The following is a 26029-nucleotide window of genomic DNA, read 5'->3' on the forward strand; positions in this document are numbered from 1 at the left end:
GTCGGTTAGGACGTCAGGACATGTACATGCATATCTCAAGGGTCCGTATTAGCGCGTATCTCAGGCAGGGATAGTGCGAGCAATAGCCGGTTGAGTGCTCCAGTAATGCAAGTCTGCCGCTCGGTGCACTAGCAGATTGGCATCATATCGAAACCCGGGCCTTGCGCGCTCAAGAGTTAGTGTTATCGGAACAGCGGTCTCGCATTTCAGCGTGTGCATTCGATGACGCGCAGCTTCTGAGATCATAGTTAGTGCCTTGACTCAAAACAATGAGCCATGATCTCAGAATTCATAGTTCATTTATTGACAAAAATAAATACTATGTTTTAGATGCGAAGCCTCTTATGCTCGGGGCTAAATCCCTCCCTGAATCCGCCGTGCGGCGTCCACACCCGCACTGCGCATGTGCATCCTCCTCCCCCTCCTCTCCTTGTCTCATCTCCTGTCCTCTCGGCATTCCTCCTCTCCGACGCTCCTCTCCTCTCCGGATTGCGCAACGAATGGCAACACCTGCGGCTCCGCACGCAATAATGCGAAGCAGCTTACGTTAGAGACGCGACGGTAGGCGCCCCCAGAGGCACCGGAAACAGTCACCAACGCCGCGCGCGTTGTCGGCGGCAAAACGCCGACAGCGTCGACAACAGTTCTGCGCGTTGCTGGTGCTGCTGCATGTCCAAGTTTACACAGCTGATAAAACTACCTTGAGTCGACCACTTCGCATACTACTCAGGGTTCCCCTACGGGAAGATGGTGTAATTTTTTTTTCCACTCAACCAAAGCTGAACTTTTTCCACTAGAACAAAGTTAAACCAGAACGAAGCACATTTTGTACCGACAACCTGCTTTATACTAATAAGTGTAGCACAGAAGTACGACTTAGCAATACGACTTTCAGCAACTTTCCTGGAGTAGTGGTATGGGAGTTTTTCCACACCTTGCTCTGCTACAATTTTGGTCAGTGCACAAATTCTTTAAAAAGAAGCATTTACAAATATCTGAAAACTCATCATTTCGTTTTAATTGAGTTTTAATAGAAAACTCCAGATTGAAACTTTCATTTCGACTCATGCATCTCTGATATCTTTGCAGCGGGCGGCACTTCAATCAACGCGGGTCTAGGATGTGATGAAGACGAATATGGATACAATGCGGCATTTAAGAGAAAGGAAATTCGCTGCATTTCTCATCACAGATGGTAAGTGTGTTTCGGTCATGCCGCAGCAATAGGAAAATGAGACGCTAAAGCTACATAAATGCTAATACGAATAGCCACCTTGAAGTAGAAAAACAGTTTTATGAACTCTGAATTTGTATTTCCTAACGTCACTCTATGACATCATGTCCAGTGAAAGGCTGTAACTATTTCTTGCGAACAGGCTACAAAACTGCTTGCGTGGCTCCGTTTACGTTGTACTGGTATTCCTGTAACGTAACTTGCAAATGGAATACTAATGACAGAAATGACATCTGAAAATTAAACCTACACGAAATATTTTCTAGTTTCTAAATAACGCGCAGTATGACATTATGTCAGCTGTAAAGAAATGAATCAATATTCTTGCTCTCGACATGCGTAGAAAATGTTCCTGTTGTCATTCTTCCACAGTTTTTATGCTAGTCACATTCCGTACGTTTAAGCGCATTATCTCCAGGCCTGTCACACCTTGACTCGCGCAGATCACTTTCCTCAAGTAAAAATATTTGGCGAAACTAAACCTTATCAAAACTCGCATCCACTTGCACATATTGTCAAGTTTCACTTCTTACTTTGTTTTTCTCGCTTACAGAACCACAACTTCAAGCAGAACTCTACTAAACTTCTTAAAGTTATCGACGTTGTGTAACATACCTACCCTTGAAAAATTACCTTGAAAGTGCTGTCACGAGGTTAGGACTCTATAATATGCTCCGCCCTTACAACTCCATGTATTTCTTCCCGGAGTATATGCATTTTCTTTATCTATATTGTAAAACCTGCCTTCTGGCGCAGTCTGGCTGTTACCGTGGTGTGAGTGGCGTGCCCTGTGTTTGCTGCGTAGTCACACATCCACGTATTGGTGCAAATCCAGGTTTTACAGCGCAGCGGTTAGTGCGAGTAGAAGCGTTAAAAAAATGTAATGTGCCAGTTTGCACGGATTTCTGGAAAAACTGAATAACCCACGAAGAATATGTGTTGAGGAAATGTGGGACTTATAGCGGGAAAGTAGCAGAAGTGTTCTCTGGACAGAATGCTGTGTCAACGGACTGCCCCGGCCCTGCGTCTGCATTCCTCGTGTGAAGCTGTACAGAAAAATTACATGAAAAAAGGACATTACATTAGATAAGAAAGGACGTTATGACTCTGAATAGGGTTAACCGCAAGACAACGACATTATGTAGGTAGATAGGTAGGTACAACTTTATTCGACAATAGGTGTCGTTCAAGGGGGGAGGTAGTCTGTCAGGTCGTGCCTGACAGCCACCTCCCCGGCTCTCTCCACGGCCCGGAGCTGATCCTCCAGGCTGCTCCCGGCGAGGATATTATTCCATGCCCGGGATGAGGGAGTGGCCATGAGAGAGTGGGGGGGAGGGTCCTTCCGGCAGTCCCAGATAATGTGGTTGAGAGTGGCGATCTCTCCACATAGCTTACAGTGGGGGTCGATTAGCTCCGGGTATATGTAGGAGATGATCTCGGGGCAAGGAAACGAATGCTTCTGTAGGCGACGCCAGGTGATTTCCAGACACTTGGTCAGTTTAGGGTGAGGTGGTGGTCTCGATCGTCTCGAGATTCTATGTAGGTGGTGATGTCACTGTAGGAGGTCAAAGGTTCCCTATTCGAGTCCTCCGGGTCGGAGGCCTGTCCCGCTGCTCGGTGGACGAATCCTCGAGCATGTTGGTGGGCAGCCTCGTTCCCCGGATTGCCCGAATGGGCCGGGACCCATACAAGTTCGATGGGGCAATTGAAAACCTCTGCGTCGTCATCGTCCTCCCCTCTTCCATACTCAGGGGGAAATTGAGAACGAGAAGAGAGAAGGGGGTGAAGTAGTCGTAGCGTTGTAGGAGCTACGATGCCACGAGTGAAGTTGCTGATGGCGGCCTTGGAATCGCTCAGAATTGTGGTGAAGCCTGCCGCTGCTGCAAGTGCGATGGCGACCTCTTCGGCTTCAACTGCAATGGGGGCTCTCAGCGAGCATGCTGTGCGTAGACGGGACTCGCAGTCCCGGTTGTTGGGAAGAGAGACCACGCTGATGGAGAAGTTGTTATTGGTTGGGTATTTGGCGGCATCTACGTAAGCCGCTTCCGGGTTAGACCCGTGAGTTTTGTGGAGAGTCCTTGCTCTCGCTTTTCTTCTTCCATCGTGGTGGCCGGCCAACATGTTCTTTGGCATTGGCTTGATGGGGAATTTCCTCCTAATTTCTGGCGGAATCGTGGCAGGGTCATTGCGCACCTGTGGCCAATGCGGTCCAGGATCCAACGACCCGTCCTGCTTCCTTGAAGCCGGTATATTTGCGCAGTCCTTTGCGCTTCTAGGAGTTCCTCCAGGGTGTTGTGTAGGCCCAAACTGAGGAGGCATTCTGTTGAGGTATTACGGGAAGTCCCAGGGCGGTCTTATAAGCCTTGCGTATCAGGCGGTCTAGGCGATCGCGTTCGGTTTGTCGGAGTTGTAGGTATGGCAAAGCGTACGTGAAACGCGGCACGACAAAGGCCTGAATGATCTGGAGTAATTCCTTCGCCTTCATGCCCTGCCTGCGTGCGCTTACCCTGTGTATCAAGCAAGCCGTCTGATTTACCGATATGGCAAGGCGGTCTAGTGTGATATTGTTGTAGTGGTTTTTCTGCACGATGAGGCCAAGTATCCTAATGTGCTCCACTTGGGGTATTGGCGTGCCATTAACCAGTACGTTGATAAGGGGTAGTGGAGATTTTATTCTTCGTAGGTCGGGAGGTCGGAGGATCATCAATTCAGACTTGCTTTGTGAACACTTGAGGCCTGCGTCACCCACATGTTGGACGACTACGTCCGCGTACCTCTGGAGTGTCTCCTCTATCTGCCCGTCGGACCCGGTGGTCGTCCATAGCGTGATGTCGTCCGCATAAAGTGTGTGGCGCAGGCCCGGGATTGCATCCAGCTTGTAGGGTAGTGACCTCATGGCGAGGTTGAAGATAAATGGTGAGAGAACGGCTCACTGAGGGGTGCCACGGTCGCCGAGTTTGATCAGCTGGGAAGTGAGGCAGCCTACCGATAGCTCAACCGTTCTGTCGGAGAGAAAGGTACTATATAATTGTATGTGCGCTCTCCAGGTTGTAGCGCGGCTAGACTGCTGACAATGGAGGAGTGCTTCACGTGGTCGAAGGCTTTGTGAAGGTCGAGTCCCAATAGAGCTTTTGTGTTTTTACCACTGTCTGGTTTGATGAGGTCATGGTGCAGCTGGATGAGGGCATCCTGGGTAGAAAGATGTGCACGGAAGCCCAGCATCGTGGGGGGAAGAAATCTGTGCTCTTCTGCGAAATTTTGTAGGCGACAGAGCACAACGTGCTCCATCAGCTTACCCAGGCACGAGGTAAGGGAGATGGGTCGGAGGTTGCCGAGCTCAAGTTTCTTGCCCGGTTTCGGAATGAAGGAGACCCTGGCGTGCTTCCACTCTGCAGGTATTTGGCCGGATCTCCTGCATTTATTCATGTATTTGGTGATAGCCCCCACTGATTTTAAGTCGAGGTTGCGGAGCATTTTGTTGGTCACTCTATCTGGACCTGGTACCGATGTTGTGCGTAGCTATGGAGTGCCGCGCAAACCTCGGTCTCTGAAAAATCAGCATCGAGTTGGGGGTTAGGGTTTCCCCGGTATTCTGGTAGCGTCGTTCTGGTGTTACTACCGCCATTTAAATTGGCTTGGGTATTGATATAGGTATTGGCCAGTTCGTCAAGCAACTCCTCGTCCGAGCCCGGGTATTGGTGAATGATGCGTTCAAGACGTTTTCGGGTCTCGGATTTGGTGCTGTTAGGGTCGAGGAGATGGCGTAATAGATGCCACGTTTTTTTGGCGCCCATTTGACCGTTCAGACTGCTACATGTTTGTTCCCACTGCTGACGTTCAAGCGTGGTGCCATGAGTTTCAATGTCGTGTTCTAACTTCGCGATTCGTCGTCGGAGTTTCTTATTGTGGCGTTGCTGCCTCCACCTTCGCATGAGGCCTTCTCGTGCGTCCCACATGTGTAGGAGACGAGAATCTGTGGACGCTAGATTCTCCACACTCATTTCCTGCGTTGCGGTTGTGACGTCGCTCTTTAGGATCTTAATCCATTCTCCGAGGTCAAGAATTGTGTCGGGGGCTGTTTCCCCCCGATACTGGCGGAAGTGATCCCATTTGGTTATACGTGCCGCCGTGCGGGTTCGTTTGTTAGGTGAGGTGAACACTGTTGTGACTAGGATGTTATGGTCACTGCCTACCGGTAATCCAATATTTTCCCACTTGGCTCCCGTCACATTTCTGCCCAGGGTAAGATCAGGGGATTTATCCTTACATACGCTGTTTCCGACCCTTGTCGGAGGTTGCTGTGGGTCGTTGAGGATAGTGGACCTTGTATCTTGAATGTTTCCGACCCTTGTCGGAGGTTGCTGTGGGTCGTTGAGGATAGTGGACCTTGTATCTTGAATGATTCCCCATAGTCTGGACCCTTTAGGGTCCGACTTGGGGTAACCCCAATCGGGATGTTTGGCATTAAAAGCCGCGGTGACGAGTAGTTGAGCGTCTTTGGCCATGCAAGATGCTTTCTTTAATATGGGAGAGAAGTCGGCTCCCCTGTCTCTGGGTGAGCTGTAAATGCTAAGGATGAAGATTGCCATGTCCCCTCGTTTCTTGGGCAGGATTTCAACGAGAGTGTGCTGAATGCTGGTACATTCAATTTCATGCTGCACAGCTGTCAGTTTACGATGCACCAAGATGGCTGTGCAGGGGGGTGAAGAGGCTCCCAGCTGGTTATATTCTTTGTAGCCAGGGAGCTTTACGTTGCAATTTGTCTCTTTCTCTCACCTGGCGTTTCCTTACAACTGCTCGTCAGGAGAAAATAAATTCAACTGTTCTAAATGTGAGCACACCATCACGACTCTATAGACTCGTCACAGCCGTCAACATTTTCCTTAACCCTACATTTGCGAATACAAAGAGCTTTGAATTTCCCTTGTTTCCAATCACGCTTGAGGATTAGAACTAACTTCCTGCCACTGCTGTCGCTGTGAGAGCAGGACTCTCATGAGAAACTGGTCAATGGTTCTCTCCCTTTTAAAAGTATTTGTGGCTTGAAATTTTTGCACCGAGTTTTCCTTGGTTGTTTTTATGAACGTATTCGTTCTGTCATTTGCCTTATTATTTGCTATTTTAGCCCCTCTTGTTTGAAATGACTCATTGGTTGCAGTATCTTAAAATAGAATAAATACAGGACAACCTACTCAAATGAAAAGGGAAATAAACGCAGCCTTATTTTAACATAGAGTGCTATGGTGCCACGAAGTCATTGAGGTAGTGTGCGTCGTATAAAACGAGCCATGTTTTCTTGCCCAAGAAAACTGGGTGTCAAGTTTAAAATCACGTTTTATTGTAGAAATTTAAAAAATGCTATTTTTTATTTCGTTTAATTTTTTCTAACTTTAAAAGTGTGCCATGATGGAGAATGACGTCATGTAAAAAGAAATCCGCCACCTCAGTTGCACAGCTTGTGCGCAAAGCTCACGTGATTGCGTACCGGGTCGCGTTATTGGTCGTGATACCAACCCAGTTATTGCCAGATTTCGACCTCATAAAAGGGCCGAGAAGATCGAGACTGCCGCGAAAGAATGGTTCGAGGGCACATCGATAGGGTGAAGTCGTCCAGCGGGCAGCACAACAGGTTTTTTGCGGCGCTAACAGAGCGCACAGGTTGCAACGTAGCGGTGCACAGAGCGGTACAAGCCTGGCCAATAGAAGTGGCGCCATACGCGGTCGTAGGTACGCGAAACGCCGAGGTGGCTTGTAGTAGGGGCGTCATGCAACTGCTGAAGAACTGGGGTCCGCGGATGGCATGCTACAACGAGTAAAACTTCTGGTCTTGCAGGGTCTAAGCTGCGACGGTAGAGAACGTCGTCGCGGAGCACGAACATGGGCAGAATGGACTCCTAATGACCAGAATTGAGACGATCGATAATAACATGTAAGCAATCATTACGCCATTGTTCAATGGGGATGTCGCGCAGATCATAAATGGCCAGGACGCAAGAGTCGGTGTCATGCGCATCATTTTCAGGATGGTTGACAGGATGACGGGAGAGGCAGTCAGCGTCCTTGTGCCAGCGGCCTGACTTGTATAAATAGAAAATGGATACTCTTGGAGCCGTAGCTCCTATCTGTCCAATCGTCCAGTGGGGTCTTTCAGTGACGAGAGCCAGCACAAGGCGTGGTGATCGGTAGACACGGGAAATCTGCGGCCGTACAAGTAGGAGCGGAATTTCGATGCTGCCCAAACTGACGCGAGGCACTCCCGTTCAGTAATTGAAAAATTCCTCTCAGCTAATGACAGGAGGCGGCTGGCGTATGTAATTGTGTGCTCTGTGTTACGCTACCATTGAGCGAGTGCAGCCCCATTTCCATGGAGACTGGCATCCGTGTGAATTTCAGTGGCGACAGATGGATCATAATGAGCTAGCAATGGGGGAGCCGTGAGCAAGCGTACGAGGGCGGGTAATGCTTTGGTTTGAGCAAGGCCCCATGTGAAATTAACGTCCTTCTTAAGTAAGTCGGTGAGTGGGCGGGCGGTTTCGGTGAAATTCGGGACGAAACGACGGAAATACGAGCACAGTCCATCAAAGCGTCTTACATCTGCGGTGCAAGACGGAACAGAAAAGTTGTGGACAGCGCGAATTTAGTCAGGGTCGGGTTGAACGCCTGCGGCACTGACGAGATGGCCAAGAACGGTAATTTGACGCCGTCCAAAGTGGCACTTGGATGAGTTCAACTGCAGGCCGGTGCGTCGGAAAACAGCAAGAATGCCCTACAGATGCGTGAGATGACTCGTTAAAGTTGGTGAAAAGACTATCACATCGTGCTTGATAGCACAGACATGTGGACCATTTATAGCCGCGAAGTAAGGAGTCCATCATTCTTTCGAAGGTTGCCGGGGCATTACAAAGGACGAACGGTATAACCTAGAGGCCGTCAGGTGTTACGAAGGGAGTTTTCTCAGAGTCCATGTCATTATCAATAGCCTGATCAAAGGTCTATGGATGAAAAGTGCTTGGCTCCGTGCAAGCACTCCAAAGCGTTATCAATACGCGGCATGGACTAGAAAACCTTGCGCGTGATTTTGTTTAGGTCTCTGTTCTCGACACAAAAGCGCCAACTGCCGTTCTTTATCTTGACAAGGACAGCAGGGGACCCCTACGACCTGTAAGATGGCTCGATAACGACTTTAGTCAACATCTTGTCGACTTCTCGTTGGATCACTTGTCGTTCAGCATGTGAAACATGGTACGGCCGGCGGTGTATCGCATTGGCGTCTCCGGTCTAAATACGATGGGTGACCATCGATGTCTGGGCTAACGGGCGAGCGTCAAGGGTAAAAAAATTGTCACGGTACGTTTCCAAGAGACAGCAGAGGTCAGCAGCTTGTGCAGACAGAACGTCAGGTGCAATCACCTTGCAAAGTTCGTCTGTGAGAGTCGGTGAATCGGAGGTTCCTGTAGAGGGCGACGACATCAGGGCGTCAAGAGCTGATATATCGCTATATATCGCAATCGTTCACAGGCGAGATGTTGCCCAAAGACATGCCTCTGGTAGCAATTTGAGTCGAGCCGGTAAAATCAATCAGAGTGCGCGAAGTCTGATTGCCTGTAACAGGAAGTACGGTATGGGGAACGGCCAAATTCCTTTCAAGCAGTATGTCAGCGGTGAGACACAGCACACAGGACGCCTTCAGGAACAGATGGAAACGACATATGAGTGACGTACGGTAGTGGCTTGAGGCGACAAGCGGATGTCTTCAGGAGAGCATAACCGTGGTTGTGTGACTGGTGGGCTATACCAGCCGTGGGGCAGTTCAAGCTGAATGACACTAGACGCACAGTCAAAGAGGGCTGAATGGGACGATAAGAAGTCTAAGCTGACTATAATGTCATAAGGGAATTGTTCCAAAATGGCAAACAAAACAGCCGTGAGGTGCCCCGCGATGCCAATGCGAGCAGTGCACACGCCAAGGACGGTCGGCGTTTCCACCGTCGGCGGCACGGAGGGTGCGTGATGCAGCGGGTGTGAGAACTTTGTTCAGCCGTCGGCGCAATTGGGCACTCATCACGGATGTGTGCGCGCCAGCGTCAATGAGTGCTGGGACATTGACTCGATTGACTATAACGTCCATCAAGTTCTGTTTGGTCGACAAAGTGACCAGGGGGCTCTGAGGTCGAGTCGTCAATGCCGCGTAACCTCCGGGAGCTGCATAGCTTAGTTTTCCAGAGACGGGCTTCGGGGCTGCATCGGGGATGGTGCGCGACGAGCCTGCGGTGATAGGGCGATACTAGACGAGCTGATGGCGAACGGGGTGGGTGACGTCGGAATGACGACGAAGGACTGTTCCAAGGGGCACGAGCGTCATTGTTTCGCTGTTGTCGTTCAAATGGAGGCTGGTAACGACGCTTGCTCTGTTCGGAGTGATAATGCGGAATGGCGGTAGCAGAGGGGAGGCGACAGTACCGTTGTCACAATGGCTAGCAGCGTGACCGATACGCCAGCAGGCAAAACATATTCGCCGATCGTCTGCGGATCGCCACTTGGCTGGATTTCGGTAGCGTGCAGGATACCGCTGACCAGTCGATGGACAAAGATCATGACATAGCTGTGGAGCGGCAACGGCACATGCAGAATTAACTCCAAGATTAGCGAGTTCATCGTGGACTATTGCCTGGACAAATGGTGCTCTAGGCAAGTTGTTGTGCTCACTGGGTCGGAAAAAAAAGGGCTGCAGGAGCCATGGCTTCAAGTTCTCGCCGCGCTATCCCTGCCAGGTCATCTCATGATGGTCTCTGCATTCCTAACCTGTAGTCACAAGAGGATGTCGCGGATGTGTTCGGCAGACATGCGAATGGCGTTGCAATGCGGCGGCTCTTCACCTGCTCAAAGCGTTGACACTCTTTTATGATATATTGTACTGTTCCACAATTTTTGCACATGATCAGGTTGAAAGTATTGTCAGCGATCCCCTTCAGCACATGCCCAACATCGTCTGACCCAGGCATATCGCTGTCGGCCTTACGGCACAGAGCCACCACGTTCTGGATGTAAGAGACGTATGGCTCTGTGGACGTTTGGACGCGAGTCGCTAGTTCTTAGCGGCGTTCTTCCGACCGGCGACACGGCCGAAGAAGTTCCTCAGCTTGTGCGTACATGTGTCCCGGTCGTTAAGCACTTCCTAGTGGTTGTCTTATAACACCTTCGCCGTGCCTTGTGGGTATGAAGACCAAGTTAGCCAACATAATCGTGGGACCCCATTTGTTGTGAGCACTTACACGCTCATACGTGGCCATCCAGTCTTTTGCGTCGAGGTGGCCTGTACCGCAGAACCTTCCTGGATCCGGCGGCTGAGCCCGGATAGCCGTCCGGGTTGTAGGCGCTGATGCGGGCCGCGCCATTTCGGGTCCTGTTTCGTCCGTCATGTTGTTCTGTCCGAGGTTACGACCACTGCGAAGCTCCGTTGTTGTTTCTCGTGGTTACCCCCACCTCTATTCAATTTGTTACGTTGCAGAAGTCACATATACAGGTGTATTTACAATATATATAAGAGACGCAACGATCCATAAACAAGATGACTGGCGAGACAGATTCTACCTCTACATGTCAAATCGTCTTCTTCATAGTGGCGCCACCCTTGGTTGCACCGTAACAATATAACAGAAAACAGACGGCTGCCTAAGTTCTTAAATGCCTAGGTAGAAAAAAGTCGACTTGCAACACAGAAAGAGAACAAACTAACTAACCAGCAAATATTGCGGTAATGTCGTGGACAGTTATGAGGAAAATGCTGCTAAATGTACAGTTAGAGTGGCAGCAGCAACCTACTGATTGTTCGCAATCGGGAAGCCGGCGATTAAGCGAGAAACTATTTAGAAGAATTCAAAGGGCAGTTCATTACTGTACAAATCCACATCAGAATTTATGAAGCAAAGTATTATAGGAGAAAATGTTCACATGATGAGCATCAATGCGTGGTGCGTAGAAAAGGCGGCTGAACTGTAAGGCATATTTTGTTACCACATAGCCACATTCATTCTGATTATTAATCCTATTCAGTAGAAGATAGCACAGGACACCTAATTAAAGGTTTAAGTTTTTAAGGTAATAATTTTTTATCAAGATCAATGATTTGTTAATAAAAGAGAAGGAGCGTAAGGGTCTATAATATGCGCAAAATAAAAGTAAAATAAAGAACTTAGTGGGTATGATCCGATATCTTGTTTCACAGCCGCTGCTCTTAACAACCACGAAACTTCCTTTGGAATGAATGCCGCAGCAATATTAGCACAAATTTATTTCGATTTGGAGCAATACCATTGGAAAGACTGGCGTACGGAAGCACATTCGCGTTGAACTGTGTAGAATGCAGGAAAGTGTACAAGCGTGATCATGAGAGCCATATGACATGAGCGGTGACATATGACATGAACACGAGAACTAATTCGGCCCGGACATTGTGACTATCATACTTTTCCTGTTATTTAGAACTGAGGAAATTGTTCGCATTGGCTAGCATGGTTGAAATATGTACATTTGTATGAACAGATGCAAATCAAATATAAGCATTCTGTTTCCTTGTTTGCCAATGCAGGAAAAGCAAACATTGGTGGCAGCGCTGCAAAGGAAGCTGAGCTCTTGAAGCGTCAGTACAACGTTGAAATATATTGCGTCGGAATCACAGGTACATTGCAGAAGGATGCATTGGAGAGACTCGCCTCCAATCCTATCGGCGAACACCTGTTTATTCTACGCGATTTCGACGCTCTCAAATGGCTCGCTGAGAAACTCACAAATGGCACCATAGGTAAGTGTTTGCAGATTTGTCTTCGCTTCATAGTAACTGCTTTGACCGGACAGCTTCATCATCTTGTCCTAGTGTTATGTGCAATCGCTCACCCGGAGGGACCATATCCTTTTTTTTATCGTTTCTGCTTCGTTCTCCCGGCCGCTGCTGCTGGAGAGCACCCATATGGCGCCAATGCGTCAGCTGGCCAGGTGACCAAAACGTTGGGCGCCGAATGGTGTGCCCTAACGGCAGTTCGATATCACCGTATGCGACATAATCATCCAGATCGTCAAGCCTTTCTGCTGACTTTCATTTAGAAGCAGGAATGCAGTCAGTAGAGGCTAACGACGGTTCAATGGCCTAATATTACATATTTGCACCAAAAGGAATGATATAAATGATGGAAGGGCAGGTTTAGCAGCTGTCACCCTGAAACACCCCACAATAAAAAAAACCCTGTAAAATTCCATGATGCTGTTGAACCATGCATTAATAAGCCTGAAGTAGCTCACCGCGCAAGTAATTTATTTATTATAAATTTCCTTAGAGGCCTCATATAAGGCATTGGTAAAGGGAGCATCCCAGTGAGGACTAAATGGGTATAATGAAAACATAGTATACATACGTGAGAAATAGACGGTATAAAAATGTATACGCAACATCTTATACAAACATTCAAGCATTGTACATATTAAATAGGACACGGTAGCGCACATGTTAGACAAGAAGACAAAATAGACAGTTCATTCAGCAGACAGAATAATAATGTACAAACGTACCAACTCCAACGTCATAGGATAATGTAAAAAATGAACTAGTAAATAAAAACAAGAGAGCGTAAAGAAGACATAAAGCTGGGGGGAAACACGACGTCATGCCTTTTGCCGAAGTTAGGCAGTTGAAAATTATCTTATGAGCTGGCGGCAAATTATAAGGATTTGTTTCGGAGACGATGAAATCAGGAAGAGCATTCCGTAACCGAATGACACGAGGAAGCGCCAACCAATTGAATGCATGAGCGTTCCCGTAGATGCGCGTGAAGCTGAGGGGATTATGCAATCTGCGTGATGTGCAAGGTGCGAGTTGAAGCCGTAAAGAAGATCTTCTAACCGCATGAACGTACTTGTGAAGTGATGATAAGAGTGCAAATTTACGCAGAGTACTTAAGAGCGAAATTCAGGTGCGATACATCTAGCTGCCCTTTTTTGAACTGATTCGAATAAGCTGTTTTGGTTGTTATGATAAGTTGAGCGAATTTGAGAGGCAAATTCAAGGTGCGTGCTAACAAACGTCTGACAAGCTATAGCTTGCGGATGTTGGAGGGTTGATTACGTAGGTTTGGGCGTAAGTACCCGAGTGATTTTGAAGCCTTAGCACATGTGGTAGTAATCTCAAAGGTCCAGGAAACGCTTGGTGCGAGATGAATGCCTAGAGACTTGTGTTAAGAACCTGGGAAAAACCAGGTTAACATTTATGTGATAAGGGAAACTAGAGATTGAGTGTTTACGAGTGAAAGACATTTCTTTGCATTTAGGTGAATTTAGACTCATTGACCAAGTGTTGCACCAACACGAGTAAGTCATTTTGAAGACGTAGGTTGTGATTGGTGCTGGTTATAGGGCGCTAAATATGTAATGTAGTCGTCTGAGAAAATTCGCTGTCGAGATGCCAAATTGTTGCCACGGTCACTGCCATTACAGCGGTAGCTGTAACAAAATGCTTTACGGTTTAACTTTGGTGGGTCTTCTTCAAGGCCCCTGCCTGGAGGGTGAAAAACGCTTTACTCCTGTCGTGTCACTTCGCCGCTCATCCTTGACCGAAACTGCGATTTTACCTAGTAATATTTTGCGACTAAGGGCCGTACATGAACATGTCGTTTGAACGGAGTGCCCTCTAGGCGCTCATAATTGAAACTTGTTGAAACTCAGCTGATATTTGGAAGCAATATTTCTTTATAATGTTGCCTATTCAATTAACCTGCTGATTACCATAACGTCCCACAAAGTGCCGAAGGGGCAATATCCAAAATTCCTGAATATTTCTCTCAGTATTTAGGATACGTGTAGTGCCTTTCCTCTACTCGTATGTGCTAGTCAAAACAAATTGATCGTACTATAGTGGGCAGAAGGTTCCAGCGTCTACGGAGACATAAGAGCATGCAAACAGTGTTCCTCATAATGTATTATATGCCGCACTCGTACGGCAAATTGCTCTCATAAATATTGGAGCACATAATGCCGATTTTCAAGAGTTCTTTAGTTAACGCGCCCAAAAAGCATACGTAAAATAACATGCATAGAAGCGACCACATCTTAGCGCAGTCAACCCTAGGGACATTTCCCTAGATCTGAGGATTTTAGGTGTTGTTTAGGAAAACGTTTGTAAATTTAGGGAACGTTTGAGTTACGACATGCAGGAAACAAAAACTCAGAGACTTGAGAAACCACTGCTGTGACACCTGAATGACTGATACGTGGAACTGCTGGTGGGACGCCGCGTTTTCATTTCAGACCACCCTAATTATATTCACATTCGTATACGAAGCATGACTTGTGGTCATACTGCGGTGCGGTGAATGCCTATCGTTAATGACAAGCTGTGGCTAATAATAATAATAATAATAATAATAATAATAATAATAATAATAATAATAATAATAATAATTTCCCATCAGTACAGGCGATTAAAAGCGATAAACGCTTGACGAAGCTTTTACAGCAGTCAACATGATATATTTTACATTCATATTAACTGAAAGTTATTAATATTAATATAAAAATTTCTGGAATACATTTCGAGGTGTTCCTTTCGCCCTCGTACATGTTCTATAAAAAAGCGTACCAATTAACATGGCAACACGTAAAAAAAGGGCAAGTTTGTACTCGGTCGTGCAAAGCTTAGGCACACCGAAAGTGTCAATCCTCATGTCTTACTGGCTGTTACTGCTAGGTATAACTTGCTTGCTGCTAGGTCTTAACTTGGTTTAACTTAACTACGCATGTAGGCAAGGCATTCTCGAGTGATCATTTACGGAGGTACCTTCCCTTTCGTGACCTTTCGCGTGACTAACGCTGGACACGTCGGCGCCTACGAGCGACAGCATTCCTGGCATGCCACAAACGCAGGCAGGAGGCGTGTCTGTGTCGGGCGAAGCCAGCGCGCACCTGCGCCGGTGGTTACTAGGCAACGCGAGGTGACGTCATCGCTACGGCTTTGGCGCATGCGCGGCTAGAAACGCGGGCGGCGTCGCCAGTAACTGCGCGTGGCCTCGTTGGTGCTGCTACAATTTCTTTCTCTCTCTATCTCGCTCTCATTTTCTATTTGCCTCACTGTGAAGAAATGATGTATAAAACAAAATAAATTCTTAAAGGGCCCCTAAACCACCCAGAGGTCTAAATTCAGTTGGGGTGGTGCAGTTGTGCACGAGTCTACAACGAACACGTAGTCGCGTAGTTTTTCGAAATGGTGCCGAAATAGCGGAGTTACACGAGTTTGATGATCGAAGCACGCCCTCGCTCGTTGCGCTCTTTCCTTCGCTACTCTTCTCGTCAGCTGGTCTCTCCTCCTCGCCGAGTGAACCTCGAAATGTCACGTGACACACGTCATCGCCAACCGCTGTCCATTTTCGGTTAAGGCACGTCCACGCTAGCGGCAAATATACCGACGACGAACCGGCCTCCAGTGCCGTAGAACCTCTGCCGCGCGAGAGGTGTCCAAAGTAGACAGCAGTTCGGCCGGCGCGCCGCCAGCAGCACGATCAACGGGCCAATCGACGACCGCGAAGCTGCGCGCCTCCGCCACCGGCGACGAAAACATCGGCTGCAGCTCAGCTGCAGTGCACGGCTACCGACGGGAGACAACGGACTCGGCTGTGCTCGCATCGCAGCCGACGGCGCCGCTAATATGAGCGTATTTGTCTTCTTTGTGTACAATTATTGCAAAGAGTGATAACAACGATAAGAAAATATTGCGGCTTGTGAGCGTTGGTAATTTATTTCGAAGCGCCGTTCGCTGTAGCTTTGAAGGGAACTGGTAAAGGCCTAACGTTGATATTGGCGCCGTCGAGTGATCAGCGGCGGTGAGGCTGCCGCACAAGTGAGTCCCAGTCTCATCCTATCTACGTACGGCAAGGAAATCTCGCCGTTCGTGAGCAGAACCGCTGTCAAACGGCGGCCCGTGAATGGCAAACGGCGGGCGGCGAGTTACTGTGCCGACAACGTGCTACCCGCTGTGGCATGCCGCGCCAGCCCATGCTCATGCGAAGCGTGCCGCTATGGACCCTGTGTTTCGCGCACGTCTAGAAAGGCCACCACTGTCGCACTCTGTTCGCGCAGCTAATCAGACCGGTAAGCACGACTGTGTTGGATGGAACGCGAGTGATTTGGCACTTGCGTTGCGGGCTGTAATTACCGATCCGCAAGGGCGCACAAGCGAGCAACACGACGAGGAAAAGCAGAGAGCGCGCGTACCTGCTAGCAGACAAACCGAAAGCCGTGGGTCCTTGTTCGACCAATGGGCGTCGTAGCCGCTGTTGACATCACCAGATGCACTCCGCTGACATCGTGACGACCGCTGGGGATACCGGAAAGGCCACGAGAGGAGGACGGCATTTTTGTGTCTGTGTGTGTGGCGCGCCTGCGGCGTGTAGCGCTGCAGCGTTTGACATCGTTGATCGTGACGGCATTCTGAAATCGATGCGCGTGTTTATTTGAAATGTTCAAAAAGAGGCGGCAGATCCCACGCCCTGTGGGAATCGATGTTATGCGAAGCAGAGGGCGGGTAGCCTACCAAGTTAACGAAACGACCATGAGAGCACGAAGACGTAGGCGGCTCTTTCATGACCTACCTGACACGCATGCTATGATATTCATGTCATGAGTCCTCAGGAGTCCCTTTAGCTACACCTAAGAGACCTTAAGGTGACAGCCTTAGTCATGCTCATGACTATGACTTTCTGAATAAAGAATTCAGTCGTCAGTCAGCGCTGGTGTGTGTCTCCCTTCTTGTCTTGTCGTGTTTTTTCGCGCTGTTTTCCTCTCGACTATGACTTCTACCAGCATCCTTTTGCGTTCCCTTCCCTTAGTACCCATGTCCGAACCCATTTCACTGGTTTTTCAGTGTTAATCTTTTTTCGCGGACTCATTCTCATTTTTGCTGAGTCATGCTCATGACTAGGATTTCTACCATCGTCCTTTAATGTTCCCTTCACTAGTGCCCAACTCCGAACCCATTCCAGTGGTTTTTGAGTGTTAATCTTTTTTCGCTGGCTTATTGTCGTTTTTGCTGAGTCATGCTCATGACTATTACTTCTAACAGCATCCTGTAGTGTGTCCTTCACTTAGCACCCACGTGCGAACCCATTTGAGTGGTTTTTGAGTGTTAAACCTTTTCACTGGGTCATCGTTGTCATGACCTACATGACATGCATGTCATAATATTGATATCATGACATATCATCTATGTTCACCATATAATCTTGTCATAGTATGTCAATTTTGGTACATACCAAGTTAACGAAACGACCATGAGAGCATGAAGTCGTAGGCCGCTAGATAGATAGATATGGTCAAAGTAGGAAATGATCGCCAAGAAATGTTTCGCGTTTAAAAATACCTGAGGTGGTTTAGGGGCCCTTAATGCAAAACGTTGGCAGGGGTGCGTTTCGAACGAGTGCTTCATCAGAACACGAGGGCGACTAAACGATTGTAGAGAACGAAGCTTTGGGAACTACGGCACTGCAACAGCAGTGTTGATAACAGTTTGTCAGCCTTCACGCCACCTTCTGCAAGCGTGGGTGCTTCGCCCACGCTTGCAGAAGGCGAATATATCAGAAGCATATGAATGTGTTGTACCGGTGGTACAAAAAAAAATGCCAAAGGAGAACAGTGTCTAATAAGGCTTTCTTGAAAGATTTGGTGATGGTGTAATAAAAGCCATCTCTAATACCATATGTAGAGCCGACTTCGAGCATTGTAGACACCAGGAAAATACCGATTCTGCGAAAATGTAATGCCAAACACGCCACATCCCCGATGTCTTTCGGTGTTCGTAGAATGAGGCTTCCCTTGGGGCGTTCCTTCACCCACCGAAATACCACCGACCTATTAGGGCTTAAGCAATTCAGGTCGCGCAACCCAAGCAATCTGAGCTGATAAGGATGCTAAGGAGGGATGACGGGTTATGTGGGTCTCATCACGGTTTTGTTATGCTGATTTTTGCAGCTGTTCCTTGGATAATATTTTGATGCGCTGTTCCCCACAGACTATGGCGAATGCGGAATTAGCTACAGCCATAACATCACAAGCGGTTTTTATTATGACGACTCAGCGGCCAAGGGACGAATCCTTCACGGGGATAAAGTAGTGACAACTTGGCCTTGGATGGTCGAGTTAAGACTGAAAGACCAGACTGACAAGGTATGTACATAGGAGTGATCGGGATGCATATCTTATGGACATCAAGTTGTCAGGTTAATACAGATTAGAGCACTGCACGGGCTCGGGCTTACCCGAAAGCCCGGGCCGGGTAGAGCAGTTTTTTCACGGGCTCGGGCCGGGCTCGGGCACGGCGTGTGCTTTTTGACCCGGGCCCGGGCCGGGCTCGGGTTTTTTGACGCGGGCGCGGGCCGGGCTCGGGCTTTCTGCGAAGTATTCTCGGGCTTCTCAACTCTGAAAAACATGTATTTTTCGGTCTCGGGCCGGGTTCGGGCCGGTTTCGAGCCGGGCTCGGGCCGGGATCGGGCTTAAGGTAAAGGGGTGGCGGGCTGGGCCGGGCGGGTAACGTAGATAATTTTCGGACCCGGGCCGGGCCCGGGTCTCGCCATAAAAGTTTTGATCGGGCTCGGGCGGGCCGCCCAATGTAAAAACGGGCCCGGGCCGGGCCCGGGCCGCAAAAATCTGCCCGTGCAGTGCTCTAATACAGATGTCTTGGTATTCGTAAAGGAATTATGGTGTTCGAGTACTTATGAAGCAAAATGTTAAAGTTCAATTTGATTCATCTCTACCTATCCGCCATTATTGGTGCATAGGTAATTAATACGTAATAGGTAGTGATGCACAGCAAAGTCGATAATTGCTGATTATCGGGAGGTAATTTTTTGCACAGATCTACTTGTGTGATGTTATTTCACTTAGCCCAGTAAGAGCAATTATTTACTACGATGGATCCTGATACCAAGCACCTGTGTTCCTAACATCTGCCTGAATATTATGCGACCCACCATCGTGGACTTTGTGACCTTAGTGTTTTCATTACTACCGTGTGTCAAAGAAAACCGATGGCGATACATGATGCAGCAGCTCGCACGCTTAGCCAAATCAAGTGAATCCACAGTTCAATTCTAGCTTATGCCAATAATTTCCTTAATGCTCTAGGCCACCGAAATCCCTTTGCGACTTTGGAACAGCATGAGGTTTTTGTTAGGCCGCAGAACATAACAGAGCTTGTCAAAAAAATTTTTCGTATGTGGCTTGCAGACTGAAAGAAAAATGCGATCCTGGATGAGGAAAGAGCTGCTGAGAAAAAATGAAATGAAGAGATGTTTTGTATTGTGCTGCCTCTGTGAATTGTGAATCCTCTGATCCTTTCTTCAGCAGAACATAAATTTGGCCCAGTTGAGTATTGAAACACTCGATTAATGGCACTGTCAATGCAAGCTAGTTGAATCGTTTTTGAATCGTTAGACCTTGCCGAATCTAAATAACATAATCACCAAACAGTTCCCGACAGGGTAAAAAATAAGAAACAAGAGGTGTTTTCATTACCGTAACCTAATGTATATGAAGGCCACTTGCGAATGTTATTCAATACATATGAGATTCATATTTGTGACTGTGAGTTTGGGGCGCTTAGTATGACTGTTTGCATTTGAAATTTGAGCCGTGGTGGATTACTGAAAACTGTTGCGAGAGCGGAAGTAGTTATACACATTCTGGAGACAGATTAGTAGCTGTTATCATTGAGTACCTTACGAGGAGCGCCATTGTGGAGAATCACTTCATGGAGAAGAAAGCTGGCGGTAATAGTTGCACTGCTAGTTGCCCAAGTGTGACTGGGAAAATGGCCCAGATTGACGTGAACAAGTTGCTCACTCGGGATGTCAACCAGACAGACGCGGTCAGCGGGGAGCAACGGAGGCTGCTACGGTGTTCGTAGAGCTGGCATCTGCGAAGGCGAGACGAAAAGAGCGATAAAGTTCATGCAAGAATAAGCACAAATTTATTTATTTGTGTATAAGAAAGAAATAAACTGAAACTGAAACATGCGCATGCGCATGTGATCCTGAGGGCTGGAGGCAGCCAGATGAACAGCGGTTTGGGTATACTGCAACTGCTGGAGAAAAGTACAGAGTATATGATATTGAACACAATGAGAGGCAGTTTAGCGCCGTCAGGCTGGGTATTGCGACATTATAATAAGATTTATTGTCGTGCTGTAAACTGGAAAATGGAAGCGCGTGTTTCATTCTCTGCAGTGAGCCTCTCCATGAGAGGCAGGGCCATAGGTCGTGATGATGTTCGACCGCGACGTGGAGAGAGACGGTAATCCGAAAAACGTACTCTTGGCTGGAGAGTCAGTCGACATTCTCATGCAGGGCTGCTTGAAACTCTGCCCCACGTAGAATGTGTACTTTGTAGTTCCCTAGCCAGCATTGGCAGGCCAGCACTGTCGCAGGACGCTATCCTCGACCCATGGCCTGACACTGCAACTTCAATGCGGGCAACTAAAGCGCTGTTTAAGTTTCTGCAGGACACGAAGCTAGACGAGTGGCTCTAGTGGGGCCACCGAGTCTAATGTACATAAGTGCTCGCCACTCCTCTTATCATCATCACCCATCCCAGTAATTTCAGTCCCGTTCCCTCTTCCCCGGTGCAAAGTAGCGGACTAGAGCACGCTAGCTCCGGTCGACCTGTCTTTCCTATCAATAAAATCTAACTGCCTTTTTTTGTGGGGTAAGCCCTAGCGCCCAAGGGTGCGCGTTTTGTCTTTAAACGTGGAACACCAGCATAGTGGAAAATCATCTGGAACAACGGGATAATACTTGCTCAGCACGTCATGATGGAACTAGGTGATGGCCGGTACGAGGACACGGAAATCGCGTTTAGGTACAGCATGATCTTGTGCTTAGGTTGATAGAAGGCTGTTAGCTAAGCTACGACACCATTTACGTCCTCCTGATGTTTGGTCAAGACAGCTCGAGTCATTACCACTTGCATGAGTGGAAACTTCTGTGTAGGCAGATGGGTGGAAAATATAAAAAATGGCTGGATTTTCAAGGCACATTAGGCAAAGCAAGTGCGTAAGCTTGATTGCTTTCCCAGCCCAAGGTGACGTCCTTCTTCGACGGGGTCGGTGAGGAGCTGAGGGAGTACTGCAAAGATCCTAATGTGTCACAAATATCAACATATCGGAAGAAAACTCCGGACACGAGCAGACAAACAAGGAGACGGAGATGTGCTGGAAACCAGGGGCGTAGCCAGAAATTTTTTTCGGGGGGGGGGGGGGTTCACCGGCCCGACCGTAGGGGGGGGGGGGGGCGGCAAGCGTCTGCTTTCCTCTACGTGGCGTGATCGATAATACATATCGGTAGTTTAAGCAGACTCTATACATGTATATCAAAGACATGGGACCCCCCCCCTCGCGTGTGCTTGTGAAGAAATTAAGTAAAAAGTAAAGCAAGCTCAGTAAAATACAGTAAGCACGACAGGTACAGTGGGCGTTTGGAGCAACGGTCTCTCATCGCGCCACTGAATGGACCAGTCTTCGAAAACGCATCATTGAGACAACCCGCCCGATCGGAGAAGCCATCCTTAATTGTTAATCTTCGTTAAGCGTAGGTGGCGTCGTCCTCGTAGGGGCGAAGTGCGTTTCACAAGTCAAGGTCGGGTATACACGTGAAAATGCATGCGTGACCAGGCTATACATACTCCCATAGCAAGAACTTGTTCGCTGCGTCTTTGCGCTAGAAAACTTAAGTACGCGCAAAAACGGGGAAGGCTTTTTTTTTCGAAGCTTTCGTCACCCTGCTCCCTCATACGAGAGGGTTGCATTTCCTTCGGCAAGTGCATGGGCCGCTGTGTCTTCCGCTGTGTGCGAGTGTGCAGCCGTCATTTGCCTTTACGTCAACAGATTCAGAATTGTACAGAATATTTCACCGCACAGCATAGATATGGCATGTGTACGCATTTGAAGTAGTGCGTGCAACTCATTTCTGCTTCACTTACGCCGGTGCAAACAGGAAGCGGCCTTGTACCTCACAGGATCTCGACTGATTGGTGTACTAGTGATTAGAGCACTGCACGAGCTAGAGCTTACCCGAAAGCCCGGGCCCGGCCCGGCCCACGCCGGGTAGAACAGTTTTTTCACGGGCTCGGGCCGGGCTCGGGCACGGCGTGTGCTTTTTGACTCGGGCCCGGGCCGGGCTCGGGTTTTTTGAGGCGGTTCCGGGCCGGGCTCGGGCTTTCCGGTGGTGTGCATGTAACGTGCAGCGAGTTATTCTCGGGCGTCTCAACTCTGAAAAACATTATTTTTCGGTCTCGGGCCGGGTTCGGGCCGGTTTCGAGTCGGGCTCAGGCCGGGATCGGGCCTAAGGTAAAGGGGTGGCGGGCCGGGCCGGGCGGGTAACGTAGATTATTTCCGGGCCCGGGCCGGGCCCGGGTCTCGCCATAAAAGTTTTGATCGGGCTCGGGCGGGCCGCCCAACGTAAAAACGGGCCCCGGCCGCGCCCGGGCTGAAAAAATCGGCCCGTGCAGTGCTCTACTAGTGATGCAGGAATGAACTCCGGTCTTGTTCAGTGCATAGTGCACATCATCAATTTCTCAGGACGCGTGAACTCCGACGAGAACTGTCAGCGCCTGCAACAAGAGTTTACTTACGCTGTACTGCGCACAGCAGTAATCCATGCTTGTCGACTGTCTGTTTCGTTCATTCTGTTGCGAGTCGATGGAATTTCACTGCTGGCATCAACCCCTTCGTGTGTGCATTGCTCGTTTGGGATTCCACAACACAACAGCAACTACCAGCCTTGCGCAATTGCTGGTTTGGGATTCAACAACACAACAGTAAGAACCAGCCTTCCGTAGGGGCGCAATCGCATACAACAGACGTTTCGCGCGCAGACTGGCTACGTTCACACTTGGAAAGCGGCAAGCGGGCGGAAAGGAAAATCTTTTCCGCGCATGTCCAAGTTGTTCACATTTATTTTGCTACCGCCGCTGCCACTTTCGTCCACATCCATCTAGTCTGCGTACGTTTGTCGGCGTGGTGGCGCTCATTATCGCATTATTTCGAGCGGTATGTTCATTCATTGACCCACCCGTCATCAAAAGTGATCATTTTCGGCGTGGTGGCGCTCATTATCGCATTATTTCGAGCGGTATGTTCATTCATTGACCCACTCGTCATCAAAAGTGATCATTTTGTGCAACTTCGCGTGTCATTTGCGACCTTCGGTAAATTCCTCGGTGGCGTTCCGTGATTCTCCTAACACGGGCGCGGTAGCGCTGAGTCACAGCTGGTGCCTAGGCGTGATTATATTTCTTTAATAGCTTTTATTTACAAGTTGTAATAACATTTCATCATTTCGTATTATTGTCGGCGCCTCCAGGGCACCAAAGCGGCAATGGGAACACCAAAGCTAAAACCCGGGCTGGCCCTTGTGTTGGGGCTCGCCAAAGCCTGCGCGTCCTACGTGAGACCTACGCTCCTAATCTATCGTCGCGACGAGAAAAGCACTCCGCGACTTCTGCAACATACCGTGCACGTGCACGAATTATGGAGCGCCAACGAGGAATCTGCCCAACTATTGTCTGCCATGGAAGTGGAAGAAGAAATGGCTCTTATACTTCTACCTACTTGTTTTCTAGAAATGGACAATGAATAAACGGAAGACGCGGACACCTTGGAAACGATGGTGGTGGGTTCGCCTGGCTTTGCAAAAGCGTGAGAAGTTGGGTCACGCCAAGGCTTCGTTGCCGCACCTCCGGTCGCGCGACATGCTATCGCGAGTATTGCTGACAGTACGTTTTAGTACCACTCTGTCGTAGAGCAAGGGGTGGTTCTTGATCGCGTCGATCAGCATTGCAGCCTACACTTTTGGTGCCATGTTGAATTTTACGACCGGTTGTTTACATGCTGGTGTAGCTTCCGGTCGAGCAGAACGACTTTCCGCCGCGTTTCCGCTTCGCCATAGCGAAAAAATCGGTCCGAGACCGATTTGGCTCGCCGCTTGTTTTTCTGCCTGTTTGGCCGCCTATAGCGGGTGGATTTTTGCAAGATTTTGCCGCTTCCGACAGCTCCGAGACCAAGCGTGAACGTAGCCTAAGATCCTGAGCGAGCGCGGCCTAACCGGCACCTGAAGGGAAGCGGCGGAAATGTATACGGAAATTTCGACCACCTGGGGTTTTTAACGTGCACCTAAATTTAAGTAAACGGGCCTCGAGCATTTTCGCGTTCATCTAAAATGCGGCTGCCGCATTTGTTGCTTCAGAATGCGGCCGCCACATTCTCGCCCAAAACCTCAGAGAGCGTCAAAGCCTTGACAAACACCGTGACAGTTTTTTTCTATATGCAGAAATGATTCGCTGTAAATTACCAACCCAAACGGAAGCGCCCAGGAATGAAATTGTGATATAGTAGCACCGGTTCCTTGAATTATATCAGCGCGAAGCGACGTGAACAAAGGGTTGGTAAGCAGGGCGGGGGGGGGGGGGGGGGTTGCGGAAAATATTTCGGGGGGGGTTTGAACCCCCCCAACCCCCCCCCCCCTGGCTACGCCCCTGCTGGAAACGGAAACTTTGCATACTGGGAGCCTGTATACGGAGGCTGTATATTAGAAGCTTCAAATAGAGGGCTTCGATACCCATATTTGACGGTGGCAGAATTTGCGTCGGAATTGATGGATGCGTTGGCTCGTCAGAAGATGTCAAGAATAGGTCAGAGCATGTGGCCTCCGGCTACGCTCATGGCGCGCACGCTTAGACATCGGGTGTGCCGGACGACTACCGCGGATTCAAACACTCCAAGCCGCCGTGCATACAAGGAACCGCGTCCACGCCGTGCACTCGCGCCGCCGGCCCCAGCTAATGGAAGGTGAGACCCAGCCCTCAGGAAAGAACAAACAACATTTGTTAAGCCTGGATCCGATACATCATAAGTTTGAACAGCGCGACAGAATCTAAACCTAATTGCTACACATATAACATGTCCAAATGTCTGCAGGTGGCCGCTAATGGCACACCGAGTGAACGAAAAATACAGCCTATAGAGCGTGCGCCGATCTTTTGGCCAGCGCCTGCCATCGCGCACCCCACAGCACAGAAAAACTTGGAGTACACTAAAGCTTCGCCTTTAAGACTGGAATGCGATAGCCTTATTGGACGCCGTTGACGTCGACACCGTATTTTCTGCGACATGGGGCCCGATCAAAACTATGATAGGCTCAGTTTTCAAGATTCCCCACAATGTTGGCTAGAACCAAAGTACAGCGAAACACCATCAGAATTGGAGGACGCTTAAGCTTCGCCTTTAAGAGTGGAACGCGATATCATTCAAAGAATCCTGGCTGCTTATCAGGCTTTTTTTCTTGTATATTCAAATTGTCATCTGACGCTATAACTTCTGTAGGTTGTGGTTAAGTCGTACTTTACGATTTTTCTGACGGATTTTACTTTGAGAAATGCAATTTTGTTGCACTAGAGCCTTGCACCACGCGAAGGGCCCGCCTGGTCGGAGTGGTTCGGGATGATGTAGTTCGGCATGATTATTTGCGCCAGACGCCGATGATAACGCCGACACCGACGCCGACGTCGGATGTTTCGCGGCACTGGGCCCTTAACGCTTTTGCGGTAAAATAGAAAGACAAACAGGGAAACAGACGGGGGCACGATCGGAAGGCGCTGCCTCAGGACAACGAGACGACAGAAGAGTGCGCGCGCCCGCCTAGGCCGGGACTCCGACGAGCCGAGTAACCATCGGCCGGCGGCGGACAAAGGGGGCCACCGCCTGCAGAGAGA

At 48.9% G+C, this 26029-nt stretch overlaps 2 protein-coding genes across 4 annotated transcripts in view; both read left to right on the forward strand.

Moving 5' to 3' along the window:
- The window catches only part of LOC119461780 (complement factor B-like), a 190843-nt gene extending 178885 nt beyond the window's left edge, over window positions 1-11958 (forward strand). For all 3 annotated transcript variants that reach the window (XM_049672156.1, XM_049672157.1, XM_037723155.2), the window contains exons 8-9: window positions 1090-1195; window positions 11823-11958. In XM_049672156.1, the coding sequence (XP_049528113.1) occupies window positions 1090-1195; window positions 11823-11862 (146 nt within the window). In that variant the 3' untranslated portion in view covers window positions 11863-11958. The remainder of the gene's footprint in view (window positions 1-1089; window positions 1196-11822) is intronic.
- Window positions 11823-26029, forward strand: part of LOC119461781 (chymotrypsinogen A-like) — a 53727-nt gene continuing 39520 nt past the window's right edge. Inside the window, exons 1-2 of the mRNA XM_037723157.2 lie at window positions 11823-12035; window positions 18279-18433. Coding sequence (XP_037579085.1) covers window positions 18398-18433 — 36 coding nt within the window. The 5' untranslated portion in view covers window positions 11823-12035; window positions 18279-18397. The remainder of the gene's footprint in view (window positions 12036-18278; window positions 18434-26029) is intronic.

Source organism: Dermacentor silvarum, chromosome 8 (genome assembly GCF_013339745.2).
Source record: "Dermacentor silvarum isolate Dsil-2018 chromosome 8, BIME_Dsil_1.4, whole genome shotgun sequence".
NCBI classification, from domain to species: Eukaryota; Metazoa; Arthropoda; class Arachnida; order Ixodida; family Ixodidae; genus Dermacentor; species Dermacentor silvarum.